Source organism: Oncorhynchus tshawytscha, linkage group LG29 (genome assembly GCF_018296145.1).
Source record: "Oncorhynchus tshawytscha isolate Ot180627B linkage group LG29, Otsh_v2.0, whole genome shotgun sequence".
NCBI classification, from domain to species: Eukaryota; Metazoa; Chordata; class Actinopteri; order Salmoniformes; family Salmonidae; genus Oncorhynchus; species Oncorhynchus tshawytscha.
The window spans coordinates 2,652,589-2,674,076 of NC_056457.1; the positions used below are offsets into that span (position 1 = coordinate 2,652,589).

The window sequence follows — 21,488 nt, forward strand, 5'->3', positions numbered from 1 at the left end:
CCTCTGGAATCAGTTCAAATGCCCTGGGAGGTGCAGACAAAGGATCCCCTTTGGGAAAGTCTTAATTCCACTTTGACTATATGGAGTATTGTGTGTAGGGCAGTGACAGAAATTCTACATTTAATCCATTTTAAATTCGGGATGTAACACAACAAAATGTGAAAAAAGTAAAGGGGTGTGAACTTTCTGAAGGCACTTTATATAAAACAAATGGTGGGCCACTGCTGCTGAATGAATATAGGGGAAACACTGTATGTCTGGCTCTGTCTCCCAGACACACTGCAGTCACTCACACCACATGGAAGTCTCGCTTGTCTTTGTTCTATAGACATTACAGATGGTGACCATCATGATGATTATAAACCTTTGGCCTGTAGTACTTCACAGCACAAACTGTGAGATCTAACTCAAATTGCAGCCTGGCATTTAGTACTTACTTCACTACCGGTGGAACACACTAAGTAGGTTTTAAAGGATTCAAGCATGCTGTTTTATTATGGGAATTGGTTTTCAAGATTCTCAGACTCTCACTCTATTTGAGACACTTGGAATTTTCCTTGTGATATTAATCTTGCTCTCTCTCTCTTCCTTCCCCTCTTTCTCCCTTTTTTTTGTTGCCTATCTCTCCGTCTCTCTCTCTCTAGCCGATGAAGAGAAATTGGATGAGCGGGCCAAGCTGAGTGTTGCAGCCAAGCGTTCTCTCTTCAGGGTATGCACCATTGTGTCGGAGGAAACACCGTACACCTGGCGACCTGGTCCTTAACCCGGACGACGCTGGGCCAATTGTGTGTCGCCCCATGGGCCTCCCGGTCGCGGCCAGCTGCGACAGAGCCTTGGCTCGAACCCAGCATCTCTGGTGCCACAGCTAGCACTGCGATGCAGTGCATTAGACCACTGCACCACCCGGGTGGCCCTCTCTTACTCTTTTCTATTGAAGTATCAATCTATTCCCTTAATACAGAGTTTGAGCTTTGAATTGGTTTGAAAACATGGAAGATGACTCTGATCTCCCTGCATGGCCTCCCCAGGAGTTGGAGAGGAACACGGATGGGGGCTCCCCAAAACCCCCATCACGGAACGTGGCCATGGAGAGGCGACTGAGACGCACCCAGGACCGCTCCCATACCCAGCCAGTCACTACTGAGGAGGTGGTCATTGCTGCCACGTAAGTCCCAACTATACCTGCCTCTCCATTCCTCCATCTGCTGTTACCTTTCTGCCTTGTGTCATTTTTGCCTTAAAACAGTCACACAGGTTTGACTCTCCAAGGGCTTGACACTGAAACATAGTAAGGATCCACTGAAGCTAATAAACACTTAACACAATATAAACAGTTTATAGCAGCTTATAAACACTCCATTTACCTTATACTCACTATTCTATTGTGAAGTGAACCACCTTAATTTAAAGCTGGAATCCTTTAGCGGTCAGACTTTCACAGCCATTTGCGATATTACAACAACAATTACGTTTCTTCAACTGCTTTTGTTTTTTACCCCATCTGACATAATTTGCTCATCATTGTACGTGCAATAGACCAGAGTATATACTACAATTTGGATGATAGATTCTAATATCAATGCTGAATGCAAAAATTCTCTGTTTCAAAAACGTACCAAAAACAAGTGCGCCTGCCCAGTGGCTCTGTGTCACCGTTCTACAGATCTCCGCTTTAAAAGGGAATTCCATTCAAAAGAATCATCTGGATCTCCTCCTTCTCCCATCTCCCTTCCTGCGGTCACCTCTGTCTCTGTATGACTCGGTCTCTGTCCCCTCTGTGTCACCCTATGTCTCTGCGACTCTCGATACCGTCACTGTGAAGTGTATACGGCGGGAGCACGCTTCCCAAGCCCCACTCTAGTCAGCAGCAAACTGACACCATACAGGTACACAGGCACGGAAGTGAGCACACCCGTGTGGCATTAGCAGCCTATGGGAGTTCAGGGGTTATCTTAACCCAGAAACGAACCTAATTAGCCTGCTCCCAAATCTGTTTGTGCCATCTTGCTAACTCCTATGGTGAAAGTTGGCATGACAGCACAAACGGATCTGGTACCAGGCTATAACCTAACCACAACAGCTACAGTACAATGGTTGAATGTATCGTTGGTTGTTTACTGGCTCCATCATCATGACGGAGATATTGTTGATGGAAGCTGACTAGCATTTGGTCCAAACAGAGCGTTTGTCTGTGTGTAATTATATTAACCTTTGCTGAAATTTCAACCATCAATCTGTTCTCACAAGGTCAGGAGTGGTGTTTGGCACCCCCTTGTGTATTTTGAGGGAACAACTTGCATGTAAAATCTGTGCATATATTACTCTATTTTTCCTTTTCTCTACACGTTATGATGTTACACCATTGTCAATTTTGTGGTATCCAGGATCTCTTACAACCTCCTCAAAAGATGGAGCATAGAAATTGTGCTTTGTCAACTGGTCAATACAATGATACTGTATTTGTCCACATCTTGTAGGCTATGCACTGGACTGTACACCCTTTCTGTCTGTGTAGCATGGCCCTGGCCTTCATGAACTAGCCTGCCTTCCTGTTCATTTTCTTCCCCCCATCTCCCTATCTGTGTGTAATTCCTCCTCCCAGCCTGCATGCGTCCTCACAGGAGAGTGCTCCAGCCAGGGAGCAGGCCAGGCAGACCCATAATGCACCAGAGGTCCAGAGAGAGGCCCAGCGGACGTCCTCCAAGCTCCTCCAGACTTCTTCTCCTGAGGAGAACCAGCCCCAGACCCAGAATCATGTATGAATTCATGAATGATGCGTATTGTATTAATATACACTGCTCAAAAAAATAAAGGGAACACTTAAACAACACAATGTAACTCCAAGTCAATCACACTTCTGTGAAATAAAACTGTCCACTTAGGAAGCAACACTGATTGACAATAAATTTCACACGCTGTTGTGCAAATGGAATAGACAACAGGTGGAAATTATAGGCAATTAGCAAGACACCCCCAATAAAGGAGTGGTTCTGCAGGTGGGGACCATAGACCACTTCTCAGTTCCTATGCTTCCTTGCTGATGTTTTGGTCACTTTTGAATGCTGGCGGTGCTTTCACTCTAGTGGTAGCATGAGACAGTGTCTACAACCCACACAAGTGGCTCAGGTAGTGCAGCTCATCCAGGATGGCACATCAATGCGAGCTGTGGCAAGAAGGTTTGCTGTGTCTGTCAGCGTAGTGTCCAGAGCATGGAGGCGTTACCAGGAGACAGGCCAGTACATCAGGAGACGTGGAGGAGGGCGTAGGAGGGCAACAACCCAGCAGCAGGACCGCTACCTCCGCCTTTGTGCAAGGAGGAGCAGGAGGAGCACTGCCAGAGCCCTGCAAAATTAACTCCAGCAGGACACAAATGTGCATGTGTCTGCTAAAACGGTCAGCAACAGACTCCATGAGGGTGGTATGAGGGCCTGACGTCCACAGGTGGGGGTTGTGCTTACAGCCCAACACCGTGCAGGACGTTTTTCATTTGCAAGAGAACACCAAGATGGGCAAATTTGCCACTGGCGCCCTGTGCTCTTCACAGATGAAAGCAGGTTCACACTGAGCACAAGTGACAGACGTGACAGTCTGGAGACGCCGTGGAGAACGTTCTGCTGCCTGCAACATCCGCCAGCATGACCGGTTTGGCGGTGGGTCAGTCATGGTGTGGGGTGGCATTTCTTTGGGGGGCCGCACAGCACTCCATGTGCTCGCCAGAGGTAGCCTGACTGCCATTAGCTACCGAGATGAGATCCTCAGACCCCATTGTGAGACCATTTGCTGGTGCGGTTGGCCCTGGGTTCCTCCTAATGCAAGACAATGCTAGACCTCATGTGGCTGGAGTGTGTCAGCAGTTCCTGCAAGAGGAAGGCATTGATGCTATGGACTTGATGCCTGTTCCCCAGACCTGAATCCAATTGAGCACATCTGGGACATCATGTCTCGCTCCATCCACCAATGCCACGTTGCACCGCAGACTGTCCAGGAGTTGGCGGATGCTTTAGTCCAGGTCTGGGAGGAGATCCCTCAGGAGACCATCCGCCACCTCATCAGGAGCATGCCCAGGCGTTGTAGGGAGGTCATACAGGCATGTGGAGGCAACACACACTACTGAGCCTCATTTTGACTTGTTTTAAGGACATTACATCAAAGTTGGATCAGCCTGTAGTGTGGTTTTCCACTTTCATTTTGAGTGTGACTCCAAATCCAGACCCTCCATGGGTTGATACATTTGATTTCCATTGATAATTCTTGTGTGATTTTGTTGTCAGCACATTCAACTATGTCAAGAAAAAAGTATTTAATAAGAATATTTCATTCATTCAGATCTAGGATGTGTTAATTTAGTGTTCCCTTTATTTTTTTGAGCAGTGTATTTATAATCTGGTGTATGTATCATCATCAGTATGCCATCCTATCCTGCCTTCCAGCCAGAACGTACACTTTTAAAAGTTTGTGTTTTCTCTTCGATGGTTTGAAATGCATTGTATCGGCCATTGGCCATTGTCGGCCATTATCGGCCAAGTAAATTAAATCAAAAACCCAGCAGGGCCAGGGGGATGCTGAGCCGGATCTGTCCACCTTAAGCTTGGCAGAGAAGATGGCTCTGTTCAACAGGCTGGCCCAGCCAGCCACCAGGGTGATCCGCAACAGGCCGGACAGCAGGGGGCGCAGGGCCAACGCCCGTTACCAGACCCAGCCCATCACCCTGGGAGACCTGGAGCAGGTAGGGAGACAATGGAGCAGATATTATAGCAGGGGCTCTGACTGTATTCGTGTGTGACAGGGTCATCATGGTGATTGTCGCTGTAATCGTATACTATCCATAACCCTTCTATCCATAACCCTAGTGCTGTCCCTCATCTAGTTCAACATTGATTCAAGCCTCTTATCCCCTTTATTGACGTTCAACATCACCCATTGTGTGTTTAGTACCATTTTATAGAAATGACACACTCACAAACACACACCGTTTTCCTAAGTGTATGAGACTGTGTGTGTGTGTTCTCTGGTCCAGGAGCGCTCAGGCACTGTCCCCTGTGATGAGCAGGAGCTAGGTGACGGGGGCCAGTGTGACATCACACAAGTAAGGCTCTACCCACGGCATGGTGGCCAGGGAGTGGAGGCTAATGCAACTGGAGCTATGCTTGGCTCTTGCCAACACCAGCTTTGTCCTGTACAATTACTTAGAGAATCTATGGATAATTTACTGATGCTCTTCTAATGAATCTGAGGCTGCTTCATTTGAAAGCGAAACACATTGTCATCGCATGCCGTAGCAGCTTTTGAAGAAAGCCTAATTTAATTAGAGCACAAGACACAAGTGCTATCTCCCTGATTGGCCTGTGATGTCAATTAAGAGATTGTTGTGTGATGATGTGCGGACGAAGGCTGGGCATGGTTTCTCCCAAATGGCACTCTATTCCCAATATAGTGCACGACACAGGAGGATGGTGGCACCTTAATTGGGGAGGGCGGGCTGGTGGTAATGGCTGGAGCGTAATTAGTGGAATGGTATCACATTTATGGTTTACATGTATTTGATGCCATTCCATTTACTCCGTTCCGGACGTCATTATGAGCCGTCCTCTCCTCAGCACTCCTCCACTGTTGCACTACTTTTGGGGCGCTGTCCAAAGTAGTGCACTAAATGGGGAATAGGGTGCCATTTGGGCTGCAGACTCTATTTCACTGAGCTGCAGACGCTATTTCACTGAGCTGCTCTTTGGCATAAACAAGACCCTCTGTGGGAGAGGAGAGGAAAAGGGAAGAGAATAAAAAGCTGCTCCCTTGTTCATTCTCTGAATGGAGGGATGGACTGAATGCAGTTTATCAGCCGATGTTGATCTCTCACCAGTCACTGTTAGAAACAAGGTTGTTGTGACTGAAAGAGAGCGACGAATGAAGGAATGGGCTTCTTGAGACTGTAGTTAGTGAGCCATACAGTATAGGGTTGACACACAGTGAAGTCTTAACATTATTCACTCCTAAATAGTATCAATGTTTGAGTACAGCTTGTTCAGACAGCATTGAGGTCTGCCTACTTTCCTCTCATAAAGAGTACAGCACTGTAAATGTACAGTACATTGTTGTAATCTGAGCAGATTACCTCAGAGGAAATACATTAGTTAGTTTTCTGTTATGTGTGTTGTGAAAGTGATTTCTAGGTTTGTCCTTCGACTTAAAGGACATTGCTCATCTTCTAACTTGATTCTGTTTATACCACAACAGGATATGTAAATGATGTAACAACAAAGACGAGATGATTCATAAAAGTGAATGACTTTAGATGTTAGCGCTTTTGATAAACATCAGAGAAATTGTCCGTTTTTTTCTCCGTTGAAAAGTGACGTTTGTGGGTCAGTCCTAAATGAATGGACGATTGTGTCAATGTCTACTGATTCAGTGTTATTATTAGAGCATGATTCTGTGAATAGAGCGGGAGGGAGAGTGTGTGTGTGTGTGTGTGTGTCTGAACTCATCCTTTGCTTCACAGACTGTTGCAGCAGCTGCGTCACATTCATAAGTGCACACCGTAGCGAAACGTTTTGTAACCAAAAACATAAACAACAAACTACCTTTTTGGGGTCAGTTTGCTTCTGTTTGGTGCCCAATGAATATGACTCTGGACTCATTGTGCTTTGTGGTTGTCAGGGGGTGGGCCGTGATTGGCTAGGCAAACTGCAGTCCTTTTGATCCACACAGGAAGTGCTCAGCCTGTGATTAGTTAGCTTTATCCTGAGTTCCATTGTCTGTTGGTTAGCCTGCTGCCTCACTATTACTAGGCAGACGGGCTCATCTGCAGAGGGAACTTCAGCAGACTTTGTTCAGCAGACTTTGTCCACTCTAGCTGACTTTGTTTTCTCTCTCTGCCTCTCTCATCCCGCGCTCTTGTCTCTCTCACCCCACTCTCTTGTCTCTCTCTTCTCTCTCTCGCTCTCCCCCTTTTCCCTCGACCCAGATCCATAACGGGGCCAAGTTGGGGCAGCTATTCTCATCTGCCCTCAGACCTGGGGCCACGGTCGCCACAGACCACGCAGGGGTCATCAACTTAGCCACTGGGGGCGGGGGTAGCCCAGCAGAGGCACCCAACCCTGGGTACTACGAAAGGTCCATCCCCCACCACCCTAGCCCTCCCACCCAGATCACAGAACCCTCCAATGCCGTCTGGAGGTCTGTGCCTGGCCCCCACCACCAAGCCTCTCTGGATCTCCAGGCGCACCAGTCTGACACAACCACCATCCTCCCCCAGGGAGAGGAGGGCGATCTGTGGGGAGGGAAGAGCAAGTTGCCCTCTCCGGAGGGAGGTGTCAGAGAGGCCCCCATGCCTCAGTCCTGGTCTGGTGAGAGGGAGTGGGAGGAGGAGCAGCGTTTGGCCAGGATGGGTGAGGGTGTGGAGCCCCAGCGTTTGTTGAAGGGGACAGAGACTGGTGGTGGTGGTCTCCACCAGGACCACAGGCAGCACCAGGAGCAGAGGGGCTATCTGAGACAGTCATCATTAGACTTCCAGGACCCAGACGGACACAGATCAAAGGTCATCAGCACTGGTAAGCAGAAGCTATTCTGAAAATATAGTTTACCAAGCTACCAACTACTTCACACTGGAATAAGTATGCTACACTGAAGCTGCCCTTAAGAAAAATATAGTGATAAATTATCATATTGAAATGTCATGGAGTACAAGTTGCAAGAACAGATCACTCTGCAGTCAGATGTTAACAGAATGTGTAGTTTAGCCTATTAAACACAGAAACTATGTTTCAAGTGAGAATTCTGGCAGGTCTGGTGCCAACAAAGAAAGGAAAATCTTGCACACCCATATTATTGTTTATTTTTGCAGAACAAGTAGTGTGTAGTTCCAGTAGTTCGCTACATAGCAACAACAAAAAAAGTAATTAACTACTGAAAACACCAACAAGATTGAAGTTTAGTTCTACTACCAACAAAAATGTAGTTAAATGACATGTAGTTCACTACTCCCCAGCAATGCTGGTGAGACAAGCTTCCAGGGGCTGTGGTCTGACAGGGGGAAGGAGGGAGGAAGGGTGGTCTTTTCTGTTAGTCTTTCACTTTCTCTCACTCTGCCTCTTTCGCTCATGCTTTAAAAAAATCCACATCAAATTCTTAGAAATTCTCCACTCTCTCTCTCTCTCGCGCTTGCTCTCACACACACACATACAGTTGAAGTCGGAAGTTTACATACACCTTAGCCAAATACATTTAAACTCAGTTTTTCACAATTCCTGACATTTAATCAGAGTAAAAATTCCCTGTCTTAGGTCAGTTAGGATCACCACTTTATTTTAAGAATGTTAAATGTCAGAATAATAGTAGAGAGAATGATATATTTCAGCTCTTATTTCTTTCATCACATTCCCAGTAGGTCTGAAATTTACATACACTCAATTAGTATTTGGTAGTATTGCCTTTAAATTGTTGTACTGGGGTCAAATGGTTTTCGTAGCCTTCCACAAGCTTCCCATAATTAGTTGGGTGAATTTTGGCCCATTCCTCCTGACAGAGCTGGTGTAACGGAATCAGATTTGTAGGCCTCCTTGCTCGCACATGCTTTTTCAGTTCTGCCCACAAATTTTCTATGGGATTGAGGTCAGGGCTTTGTGATGGCCACTCCAATACCTTGACTTTGTTGTCCTGAAGCCATTTTACCACAACTTTGGAAGTATGCTTGGGGTCATTGTCCATTTGGAAGACCCATTTGCGACCAAGCTTTAACTTCCTGACTGATGTCTTGAGATGTTGCTTCAATATATCCACATAATTCTCCTTCCTCACGATGCCATCTATTTTGTGAAGTGCACCAGTCCCTCCTGCAGCAAAGCACCCCCACAACATGATGCTGCCACCCCCGTGCTTCACGGTTGGGATGGTGTTCTTCGGCTTGCAAGCCTCCCCTTTTTCCTCCAAACATAATGATGGTCATTTATGGCCAATCAGTTCTATTTTTGTTTCATCAGACCAGAGGACATTTCTCCAAAAAGTACAATCTTTGTCCCCATGTGAAGTTGCAAACCATAGTCTGGCTATTTTATGGAGTTTTTTGAGCAGTGGTATCTTCCTTGCTGAGCGGCCTTTCACGTTATGTCGATGTAGGACTCGTTTTACTGTGGATATAGATATTTTTGTACTTGGTTTCCAGCATCTTCACAAGGTCCTTTGCTGTTCTGGGATTGATTTGCACTTTTCGCACCAAAGTATCGTTAATCTCTTATAGAGACAGAACGCTTCTCCTTCCTGAGCGGTATGACGGCTGCTTGGTCCCATGGTGTTTATACTTGAGTATTATTGTTTGTATCGATGAACGTGGTACCTTCAGGTGTTTGGAAATTGCTCCCAAGGATGAACCAGACTAGTGGAAGTCTACAATTTCTTTTTCTGAGGTCTTGGCTGATTTCTTTTGATTTTCCCATGATGTCAAGCAAAGAGGCACTGAGTTTGAAGGTAGGCCTTGAAATACATCCACAGGCACACCTCCAATTGACTCAAATTGTGTAAATTATTCTATCAGAAGCTTCTAAAGCCATGACATAATTTTCTGGAATTTTCCAAGCTGTTTAAAGGCTCAGGCAACTTACTGTATGTAAACTTCTGAAAATTACTTCTGTCATGCACAAGTAGATGTCTTAAACTGACTTCCCAAAACTATAGTTTGTTAACAAGATATTTGTGGAGTGGTTGAAAAACGATGCCTCCAGCGTAAGTGTATGTAAACGTTCGACTTCAACTGTACATGCATACATACAGTGCCTTCAGGAAGTATTCACACCCTTTAACTTTTTCCATTTTGTTGTAGTAAAAGGTGGGATTAAATTATCAAAGTGGAAGAATAATGCTAACATTTGTAAACAAATATATCTTGATTAAAAAGGTATTCAACCCCCTGAGAGTACATGTTTGAATCATCTTTGGCAGCGATTACAGCTGTGAGCCTTTCTGGGTAAGTCTCTTTAACAGCTTTCCACACCTGGATTCTGCAACATTGGCCCATTTTATTAATTTCTAAATTCTGCAAACCATTTTCATGTCTTGCCATAGATTTTCAAGCAGATTTAAGTTAAAACTGTAACACGGCCACCTGGGAACATTCACTGTCTTTGTAAGCAACTCCTGTGTAGATTCTGCCTTTTGTTTTCATTTATTGTCCAGCTGAAAGCTGAATTCATCTCCCAGTGACTGGTGGAAAGCAGACTGAGCCAAGTTTTCCTCTAAGATTTTGTCTGTGTTTACCTCCACTCTGTTTATTTTTTTTTATCTGTAAAAATTCCCCAGTCCTTAACTATTACAAGCGTACCCATAACATGATGCTTGAAAATATGGAGAGTGGTACTCAGTAATGTGTTGTATTGGATTTTCCCCAAACATAACACTTTGTATTCAGGACAAAAAGTGAATTCTCTGCCACATTATTTTTGCAGTATTACTCGAGTGCCTTGTTGCAACAGGATGCATGTTTTGGAATATTTTTATTCTGTACAGGCTTCCTTCTTTTCGCTCTGTCAATTAGGTTAGTATTGTGGAGTAACTACAATGTTGTTGATGCATCCTCAGCTTTTCTCTTATCACAGCCATTAAAACTCTAACTGTTTTAAAGTCACCATTGGCCTCATGGTGAAATCCCTGAACGGTTTCCTTCCTCTCTGAGTTAGGAAGAGCGCCTGTATCTGTGTAGTGACTGGGTGTATTGATACACCAGTGTAAATTCTGACTTCACCATGCTCAAAGAGATATTCAATGTCTACTTTTTTTGTGTTTTTTTTTACCCATTTACCAATAGGTGCCCTTCTTTGCGACAATCTCTCTGGTCTTTGTGGTTGAATCTGTGTTTGAAATTTAGGGACCTTACAAATAATTTGTGTGGTACAGAGATGAGGTAGTCATAAAAAAAAGAATGTTAAACACTATTATTGCACACAGAGTGAGTCCATTCAACTTATTTTGTGACAGGTTAAGCAAATGTTTACTCCTTAACGTAGTTAGGCTTCCCATAACACAGGGGTTGAATAGTTATTGACTCAATACATTTTAGCTTAATTTGTACCAAAAAAAAAAAAAAATCCACTTTGACATTATGGGCTATTGTGTATAGGCCAGCAACAAAATCTAAATGTAATCCATTTTAAATTCAGACTGTAACACAACAAAACTTCAAAAGGTCAAAGAGTGTGAGGGAGGAAGGAAGGGTTGTTTCAGTCTCTGGACTTAAACCCCATTGAAAACCTATGGTTTGAATTGAAGAGGGCAATCCATAAGCACAAACAAAGGATATCAAGGATCTGGAAAGATTCTCTACAGAGTAATGGTCTAACATCTCTCCCAACATGCTCTCCAATCTCATTATTTTGTGAAACAGGCTCGCTGTCTTTATCCTCGTAACGGGAGGGTGATAGAGTATTGAAAACAGGGGTGCCAATCATTTTAACCCCAATGTTTTTTAGATTTGTTTTTATGACTTATACACAATCTATTTCTCTGAGCAATTGTATAAGTATAATTTTCAGCATAAAATATAAAACAAATAGTATTTGTTTTATTTATTTCATAGTCTTTTTTGCTCCTCTTTATCAATGGTGCCAATAATTCTGATCATCGCTTGGCTGTGTGTTTGTGGGAGAGAGTTATGAAATTATTTCCGATGCCGACCATCTGACAGATCACATTAGCTCAATCAAATAAATGTATTTCCCCCTTGGTACTCCCACTATGGCTCCTGTTGTAAATGAAATCCAGGTAGACTACTCGCAAAAAACATCAACATAGCCAATACTACGTACGACACAGTGTAAACTTAAGTGTTAAGCTGCAGATATACCAGAGATGCTGTATCTCTCTCATCAAAAAAAAACTTCCTGTGTGTCTATGAATTATGTTCACACGCAGTGTCTGTGGTTTTCAAGCTTTCCCTTATTTGACAATTCACTGTGGGCGCAGACTCTAGCAAGCTCTCCCCTGTTTTGTCTTGTCAGTCTGTATCAGCGTTTGGCTTTTCTCGCAGCCTGTTAGGGCACGGACCAGCCGAGAGCGAGAGACTCTCTTATGGTGTGGCTTCTGTAGAGGGAGGTTCGCTGTACACAACTAGAAGAGCAACAGGGCGGATGGTTTTAACATTGTGAGAGTGTTACGCTTTTCTACAGCTGTTTTAGAGATTTTTGATAAGTGTGTTTGCAAACATGATTGTGCTAGGGGAGCTCTACTAACGCTTTCCTGTGTGTGTGCAGAGCTGCCAGACTCTAGTGTGTCATCATCGAGAGCAGCAGAGCAGCTAAGGAGTGCATCTCTCTCTCCACACACACTGCTGCCTCAGGCTCGGGAGCTGGGCGGGGCGGACACACACACGGACGGCAGCAGTGGTCTGGGACACGCACACAGCCTGGTCCAGTCTGAGCAAGAGGACATAGAGCTCTCAGAAGCCATGTCGGCTAGACAGATGTCCATCAAAGACAGGTGAGTTCCTTTTCTTTTTCTTATCAAAGAAACCCTGGTTGATTAGGGAAAGCCTTTTGTATCTAGGCAGTTGTCTCTAGACAGCATGTTTTGCTCACCATCCTCCGGTTTCCCATTTCACAGGCATTAAACTCTGTTTTAAAGTCACCTTTGGTTTCATGGTGAAATCCCTGAGCGGTTTCCTTCCTCTCCGGCAACTATGTTAGGAAGGGCGCCTGTATCTTTGTAGTGACTGGGTGTATTGATACATGATCCTAAGTGTAATGAATCATTTTTGGCAAGGCAGTTTTGGTCATTCTTTGTACAGTATGTGTGTGAGCATATGACATTCTCTGAATCATTGTCTGATTGGGCTGTGTTTTTGAATGCAGTGTAGTCCTGTTTGTTTGTCTGTCAGATGGGACAGCAACAGACACATTGAGGTCATGAGGTCAAAATGATAAGATGTAGTGTTTTATTTTCTTGTCCTTATTAGTATGTTCGAGAGAGTTAGAGACTTACCTTGACTCTCATTGTGGAATGTAGGTTGCAAGACAGATTGAAGGAAAGAGCAAGAGAGAAAGCGAGGCAGCACTGGGTGCGTTTTGACGTGAGTTAAAGGGATTTGTTTTGGGCGGTAGGTCGGTTGGTTGGTTAGAGCTGTGAGCACCCAAGGAGGAAGACCGCAGTGATGGTCGTCAGAAGAGGGAGAGAGAGCTGCTCAGCTCTAACCCCATCCCTCATCTCTCTGATAAGGAGGAAATTATACTGAACAAAAATATAAATGCAACATGCAATAAATTCCTAGATTTTACTGAGTTGCAGTTCATATAAGGAAATCAGAAATAAATTCATTAGGACCTAATCTACGGATTTCACATGAATTGGAAAACAGACCTAGATCTATTTGCCACAGATATCTTTTAAGAAAAAAGGTAGGGGTGTCCATCAGAAAGACAGTATCTGGAGAAACCAACATTTGCCTCATGCAGCGCGGTTGTTGATTGTGAATTGTGGAATGTTGACCCACTCCTCTTCAATGTCTGTGCGATGTTGCTGGACTCCGGGATGCTGGCATCTAGGCGGAGTTGCAATGAAAAAGACATATCTCAGACAGGCCAATAAAAAGAAAAGATTAAGATGGGCCAAAGAACACAGACACTCTGCCTAGCAGGCCAGCATCCCGGAGTCGCCTCTTCACTGTTGACGTTGAGACTGGTGTTTTGCGAGTACTATTTAATGAAGCTGCCAGTTGAGGACTTGTGAGACGTCTGTTTCTCAAACTAGACACTATAATGTACTTGTCCTCTTGCTCAGTGGTGCACCGGGGCCTCCCACTATTTCTATTCTGGTTAGAGCCAGTTTGTGCTGTTCTGTGAAGGAAGTAGTACACCGAGTTGAATGAGATCTTCAGTATCTTGGCAATTTCTCACATGGAATAGCCTTCATTTCTCAAAACAAGAATAGTCTGAGTTTCAGAAGCAAGTCCTTTGTTTCTGGACATTTTGAGCCTGTAATCGAACCCAAAAATGCTGATGCTCCAGATACTGAACTAGTCTAAAGAAGGCCAGTTTTATTGCTTCTTTAATCAGAAAAACAGTTTTCAGCTGTGCTAACATAATTGCAAAAGGGGTTTCTAATGATAAATTAGCCTTTTAAATTATAAACTTGGATTCGCTAACACAACGTGCTATTGGAACACAGGAGTGATGGTTGCTGATAATGGGCCTCTGTACGCCTATGTAGATAATTACAACATTAGAAATTACACTGTATTTCTGATAAATTTGATCTTATTTTAATGGACAGAAAATGTGATTTTCTTTTAAAAAAACAAGGACATTTCCAAGTGAACCCAAACTTTTGAACGGTAATGTGTATAAACTCAGGGGGGAAAAAATGTCCTCTCACTGTCAACTGCATTTATTTTCAGCAAACTTAACATGTGTAAATATCTGTATGAACATATCAAGATTCAACAACTGAGACATAAACTGAACATGTTCCACAGACATGTGACTAACAGAAATGTAATAATGTGTCCCTGAACAAAAGGGGGGTCAAAATCAAAAGTAACAGTGAGTATCTTTTGTGGCCACCAGCTGCATTAAGTACTGCTGTTCTTGCTGTGAGATGTTACCCCACTCTTCCACCAAGGCACCTGCAAGTTCCCGGACATTTCTGGGGCTAGCCCTAGCCCTCACCCGCCGATCCAACTGGTCCCAGTAGTGCTCAATGGGATTGAGATCCGGGCTCTTTGCTGGCCATGGCAGAACACTGACATTCCTGTCTTGCAGGAAATCATGCACAGAACGAGCAGTATGGCTGGTGGCATTGTTATGCTGGAGGATCATGTCAGGATGAGCCTGCAGGAAGTGTACCACATGAGGGAGGAGGATGTCTTCCCAGTAAAGCACAGCATTGAGATTTCCTGCAATGACGACAAGCCCAGTCTGATGAGGCTGTGACACGCCGCCCCAGACCATGACTGACCCTTCACCTCCAAATCGATCGGTTTGTATCCATAGGCGACATCGTTGCCAGTGACGTCTGGTAAGGACCTGCCTTTCAACAGGCCTACAAGCCCTCAGTCCAGCCTCTCTCAGCCTATTGCGGACAGTTTGAGCACTGATGGAGGGATTGTGCCTTCCTGGTGTAACTCTGGCAGTTGTTGTTGCCATCCTGTACCTGTCCCACAGGTGTGATATTTAGATGTACCGATCCTGTGCAGGTATTGTTACACGTGGTCTGCCACTGCGAGGACGATCAGCTGTCCATCCTGTCTCCCTGTAGCAATGTCTTAGGCGTTTCACAGTACAGACATTGCAATTTATTGCCCTGGCAACATCTGCAGTCCTCATGCCTCCTTGCAGCATGCCCAAGGAACGTTCACGCAGATGAGCAGGGACCCTGGGCATCTTTGTTTTGGTGTTTTTCAGAGTCAGTAGAAAGGCCTCTTTAGTGTCCTAAGTTTTCATAACTGTGACCTTAATTGCCTACCGTCTGTAAGCTGTTAGTGTCTTAACGACCGTTCCACAGGTGCATGTTCATTAATTGTTTATGGTACATTGAATAAGCATGGGAACCAGTGTTTAAACCCTTTACAATTAAGATCTGTGAAGTTATTTGTATTTTTATGAATTATCTTTGAAAGACAGGGTCCTGAAAAGGGACTTTTTGCTGAGTTTGTTTTTATATATTATTACATTTTATATATGATTTTAAATGCAGTGCCTTCAGGAAGAATTCTTAAACCCTTAACTTTTTCCCCATTTTGTAACGTTACAGCCTAAAATGTATTAAATTATTGTTTTCCTCTCAGAAATCTAAACTCAATACCCCGTAATGACAAAGCAAAAATAGGTTTTTAGAAATGTTTGAGAATTTATAAACAAATTAGAAAATGTAAGATCACGTTTACATAAGTATTCAGACCCTTTACTCAGTACTTTGTTGAAGCACCTTTGGCAGCGATTACAGCATCAAGTTTTCTTGGGTATGGCGCTACAAGCTTGGCACACCTATATTTAGAGATTCGCTCCCATTCTTCTCTGCAGATCATCTCAAGCGCTGTCAGGTTAGATGGGGAGCATTGCTGCACAGCTATTTCCAGGTCTCTCCAGAGATGTTCGATTGGGTACATGTCCGGGCTCTGCCCGGAATGAAGGACATTCAGAGACTTTTCCCGAGGCCACTCCTGTGTTGTCTTGGCTGTGTTTTTAGGGTTGTTGTCCTGTTGGAAGGTGAACCGTCGCCCCAGTTTGAGGTCCTGAGCACTCTGGAGCAGGTTTTCATCAAGGATCTCTCTGTACTTTATTAAATTCATCTTTGCCTCAATCGTGACTACCATCCCAGTCCCTGCCGCTGAAAAACCTCCCCACAGCATGATGCTGCCACCACCACTATGCTTCACCGTAGGGATGGTGCCAGGTTTCCTCCAGACGTGATGCTTGGCATTCAGGCCAAAAAGTTCAATTTTTTCGTTTCATCATGGTCTGAGAGTCTTTAGGTGCCTTTTGTAAAATTCCAAGCGGGCTGTTGTGCCTTTTACAGAGGAGTGACTTCCGTCTAGCCACTCTATCATGAAGGCCTAACTGTTTGAGTGAAGCAGAGATGGTTGTCCTTCCGGACAACTTCTCCCATTTCCATAGAGTAACTTTGGAGCTCTGTCAGAGTGAGCATCGGGTTCTTGTTCACCTCCCTGACCAAGGCCCTTATCCCCTGATTGCTCATTTTGGCCTGGTGGCCAGCTCTAGGAAGTGTCTTGGTGGTTCCAAACTTCTTCCATTTTAAGAATGGAGGCCGCTGTGTTCTTGGGGACCTTCAATAATGCAATCTGTGCACAATCCTGTCTCGGAGTCCTATGGACAATTCCTTCGACCTCTTGACTTGGTTTTATGCTCTGACATGCACTTATATAGACAGGTACAGTTGAAGTCAGAAGTTTACGTACTCTTAGGTTGGAGTCATTAGAACTTGTTTTTAAACACCTCCACAAATGAATTTCTAACAAACTATAGTTTTGGCAAGTCGATTAGGGCATCAGTTATTTTCCAACAATTGTTTAGACAGATTATTTCACTTATAGTTCACTGTACCGCAATTCCAGTGGGTCAGTAGTTTACATACACTAGTCTCTATGAACTACTGTAACTAGCTGTCAATTGTAGTCAGTGTTGTTTTGTCATGTTCTGTAGCAAATGGGGAATGCAGAATATGTGGAGTCGTGATTTTTAAATCTAGTTCAAGGAACAGGAATGTTTCCGATCCGGCAGTATTACAGACCGGTGATGGTTTTGCACATCCAATCAATTAGATAAGCATGTTTCTATCTGTTCTCCATGTCAACAAGCTGGCCATTGATTGGCTTTTAAATTGATTGATGACTTAATGGAACAACATTTGCTTCCAACGACTAGCAAAAGCTGTGTGTGTCTGTGTGTGTTCCTGTCACGGAAGCGTGTAAATCCACCTCGTCCTTTCAAAACTGTGTCTGTGTGTGTGTGTGTGTGTGTGTGTGTGTGTGTGTGTGCAAAATTGAGTTTGTCCTCTTGAATCATCCATGAAGTGCATGATGCATCCACCATTGTACGCCCACTCATTTGGGACATAGGGGTGTTTTTGAGAGGAACAGAGGGGTACCACTGACCCAGGCTTTATGACAACTATGTCCTGTCTCCTACTAGGGATGTGTCCCAAATGGCACCCCATCCCCTATATAGTGCACACATTTTGACCAGAGCCCGATGGGCCAGGCTTAATCAGTGTCCGTGAAACCGCCCCATTGTGACTATGATCTGGATTTATGTGATTCTGATTACAGTATAATGTTTGCCTTCAAGTTAAAGTTTTGTCAGATGCACAGATACAGTGAAATGCGTAACTTGTAACAGTGCAGTAATCAATATTAATATAGTATAATAAATCATTTACGTATAAATATAATACAGAAAACATAAGAAAACATGTTGTGTTACAGCCTGAATAACAAATGGATTACATTGAGATTCTGTCACTGGCCTACACACAATACCCCACAATGTCAAAGTGGAATTATGTTTTTCAAAATTTTTACAATGTAATTAAAGATGAAAAGCTGAAATGTCTTGGCTCAATAAGTATTCAACCCCTTTCTAATGTCCCATTCACGAGTAAGAGGTAACAAAAAAAAGCATGTTGAAGTTATTAATTACACTTTGAATGGTGTATCGACACACCCGACACACACAGGCGTCCTTCCTAACTTGCTGGAGAGGAAGGAAACCGCTCAGGGATTTCACCATGAGGCCAACGGTGACTTTAAAACAGTTACACAGTTTAATGGCTGTGATAGGAGAAAGTTGAGGATGTATCAACAACATTGTAGTTACTCTACAATACTAGCCTAATTGACCGAGTGAAAAGAAGGAAGCCTGTACAGATGAACAATATTCCAAAACATGCATCCTGTTTGCAACAAGGCACTGAAGTAATGTGGCAAAGCAATACATTTTATGTTTGGGGCAATCCAATTACAACCCATTACTGAGTACCATTCTCCATATTTTCATGCACAGTGGTGGCAGCATTATGCTATGGGTATGCTTGTAATCGGACTGGGGAGTTTTTCAGGATAAAAAATGTACTGAATGTAGCTAAGCACAGGCAAAATCCTAGAGGAAAACTTGGCTCAGTTTACTTTCCACCAGACACTGGGAGATGAATTCACCTTTCAGCTGGACAATAACCTAAAACAAAAGGCCGAATCTACACAGGAGTTGCTTACAAAGAAAACAATGAATGTTCCTGAGTGGCCGAGTTACCGCTTTGACTTAAATCTACTTGAAAATCTTTGGCAAGACCTGAAAATGGTTGTCTAGCAATGATCAACAACCAATTTGACGCAGCTTGAAGAATAAATAAAAAAATAATGGGCAAATGCTGCACAATCCAGGTGTGGAAAGCACTTGGAGACATACCCAGAAAGACTCACGGCTGTTATCGCTGCCAAAGGTGCTTCTAAAAAGTATCGAGTCAGGGGTGTGAATACTTATGTATGTAAAATTAGATTTTTCTGGATTTCATATTCGACACGTTTTTCATTTGATCATTATGGGCTATTGAGTTGTCGACGTATACATGTGAACAGGACTAATAGTGAGCAGTACCAGGATAAATAGATACTAATGATCATGGCAATCAATGAACAAAATCGTAGTGGTAATAATCCATAATAATTTTAGTAGGAGCGTAGGTGTGAGGAGGAACAGTAGGAGTTAGACATTTAACAGTCTTAGGGGATTATAGCTTTGCTTTTACTTGTCAGCACTATGTAGTATATTTAAAGGTTACAGTATGTGCCCGTTTGTAGCTTCATTTAATTTGCTGACTACAGTATTTCTACTTACACAACATGGCCAAATGTATGTGGACACCTGCTCATTTCATTCCAAAATCATGGCCGTTAATATGGAGTTGGTCCCCCCTTTGTTGCTACAACATCCTCCACTGGGAAGGCTTTCCACTAGATGTTAGAACATTGCTGCGGGGACTTGCTTCCATTCAGGCACAAGCATTTGTGATGTCGGGCACTGATGTTGGGCGATTTGGCCTGGCTCCCAGGTGGCATTCCAATTCATCCCAAAGGTGGCATCCGCCAAACCCAGATTCAGCCATCGGACTACCAAATGGCAAAGCGTGATTTTATCACTCCAGAGGATGTGTTTCCACTGTTTGGGTCCAATGGCGGCGAGCTTTACACAACTCCAGCCAATGCTTGGCATTGCACATGGTGATCTTAGGCTTGTTTGTGTGCGCGGCTGCTTGGCCATGGAAACCCATTTCATGAAACTCCCGACGAACAGTTCTTGTGCTGATGTTGCTTCCAGAGACAGTTTGGAACTCGGTAGAGTGTTGCAACACATGACAGCACTCTGCAGTCCCATTCTGTGAGCTTGTGCCCTACCACTTTTCCGCTTAGACACTTCCACTTCACAATAACAGCACTTAGAGTTGACCAGGGCAGCTCTAACAGGGCAGAAATTTGACAAACTGACTTGTTGGAAAGGTGGCATCCCATGACACATTGGAAGTCACTAATTTCTTCAGTAAGGCCATTCCACTGCCAATGTTTGTCTATGAAAATGACATGGCGGTGTGCTCGATGTTATACACCTGTCAGCAACGGGTGTGGCTGAAATAGCCGAATCCACTCATTTGAAGGTTTGTCTATATACTTTTGGCCATGTAGTGTATGAAGTCTATATAATATCTCCATTGCCAATGGTACAATTGACTATTTACTTTGATGATGATTATAAGAAGAACCTCCTTCAGCTCTTCAAACATTGGCAGCAGACTCCCAACTCGGGTTCCATCATGACTGACCGTCACCATCAGTGTGTGTAGCTATGGTCCAGATCCATGGCTGATGCTGACGCTGTGCCCGTAGTCTGACCTGCTCTATTTATTCTCAGCTCTGTTCTGTGCGCCTGTGTCCCAAATGGCACTCTATTCCATATATAGCGCTCTACTTTTGATTGTGTTACTGGTCAAAGTAGTTCACTATATAGGGAATAGGTTGCCATTTCATACGTTTGGAGGATACGCACTAAACCCAAACAGAGTCGTTTAAGCATCCAGACCTTCCCGGCATTCTGATTGGCTCCTTGTAGAATAGGAGCAAGATTCCAAATTCTAAATAACTTTATGACTGAGCTGAGACCATAAGGGGAATGGTTTATCATCCATCTCTCACAGCTCCTTGTCATTGATCCAATTGACCTTTTATTGGACAGGTGGCTCAAACAATCCACTGTGCATGCTGTATTACGTGTGTCTTTGTGTTATACAAAGGTACCCCCCTTGGCAGGACCAAGACTGACATCTCTCTCCCAACCCCCCTCCAGGCTGGCCCTGTTGAAGAAGAGTGGCGAGGAGGACTGGAGGAACAGGATTAATCGGAAGCAGGATGTGGTGAAGGTGGCCGTGTCAGAACATCATGCTCAGCTATGGGAGGTGGAGCAGAGCTTCAAGAAGAAGGTAACCTGACTCACTACTGTATATACTCTACGGTACGCTCCTTTATCAACAGAAAACTATACCCCTACTAAAGACTCTTCACAAGCACATGGTTAAAGTATTTTGGCTGGCACTTTTATGTAATGAAAGAGTCAATCAGGCAGTTAAGGCATATTTTGGGGGGAAATCACAAACACCTTAATTTGCTTCCTACTTTTCTAATCAAGTAATCCCAAAAGGGGAAATTGTAAGAACACTTGTCTGAATGAATGAATCCTTTTGCTATGTGCAGATGTTGTCGCTTCTTTCAGCTATCGCCTTTAGACACCTTTAACTGGTATCAATGAAACATAAATAAAGTTAAATTGTTGGTTTAATATGAACTCGTTGTAAATTCATATCAAGACACAGTTGTGGATATCTCTAAACAGAGGGGTTGTGTATTGTCATTGATATTGTGTGGGTGTGTCTGTATGTCTTTTCCTTTTCATCTCAGTCATGTTAGAATCACTTATAAAGCATGCTTCTTATCCCAGCTTATAAGCTTATTA

General features: G+C 43.8%; 1 protein-coding gene across 8 annotated transcripts in view; it reads left to right on the forward strand.

Annotated features, from left to right (window-relative positions):
- The window catches only part of LOC112228038 (supervillin), a 153,133-nt gene that overhangs the window by 83,713 nt on the left and 47,932 nt on the right, over positions 1–21,488 (forward strand). For 7 of the 8 annotated variants that reach the window (XM_024393172.2, XM_024393165.2, XM_024393168.2 and 4 more), the window contains 7 exons: positions 645–709; positions 1,029–1,165; positions 2,603–2,756; positions 4,547–4,726; positions 6,962–7,547; positions 12,234–12,459; positions 20,826–20,958. In XM_024393172.2, coding sequence (XP_024248940.2) covers positions 645–709; positions 1,029–1,165; positions 2,603–2,756; positions 4,547–4,726; positions 6,962–7,547; positions 12,234–12,459; positions 20,826–20,958 — 1,481 coding nt within the window. The remainder of the gene's footprint in view (positions 1–644; positions 710–1,028; positions 1,166–2,602; positions 2,757–4,546; positions 4,727–6,961; positions 7,548–12,233; positions 12,460–20,825; positions 20,959–21,488) is intronic. The other variant, XM_024393166.2, reaches the window with a different exon arrangement.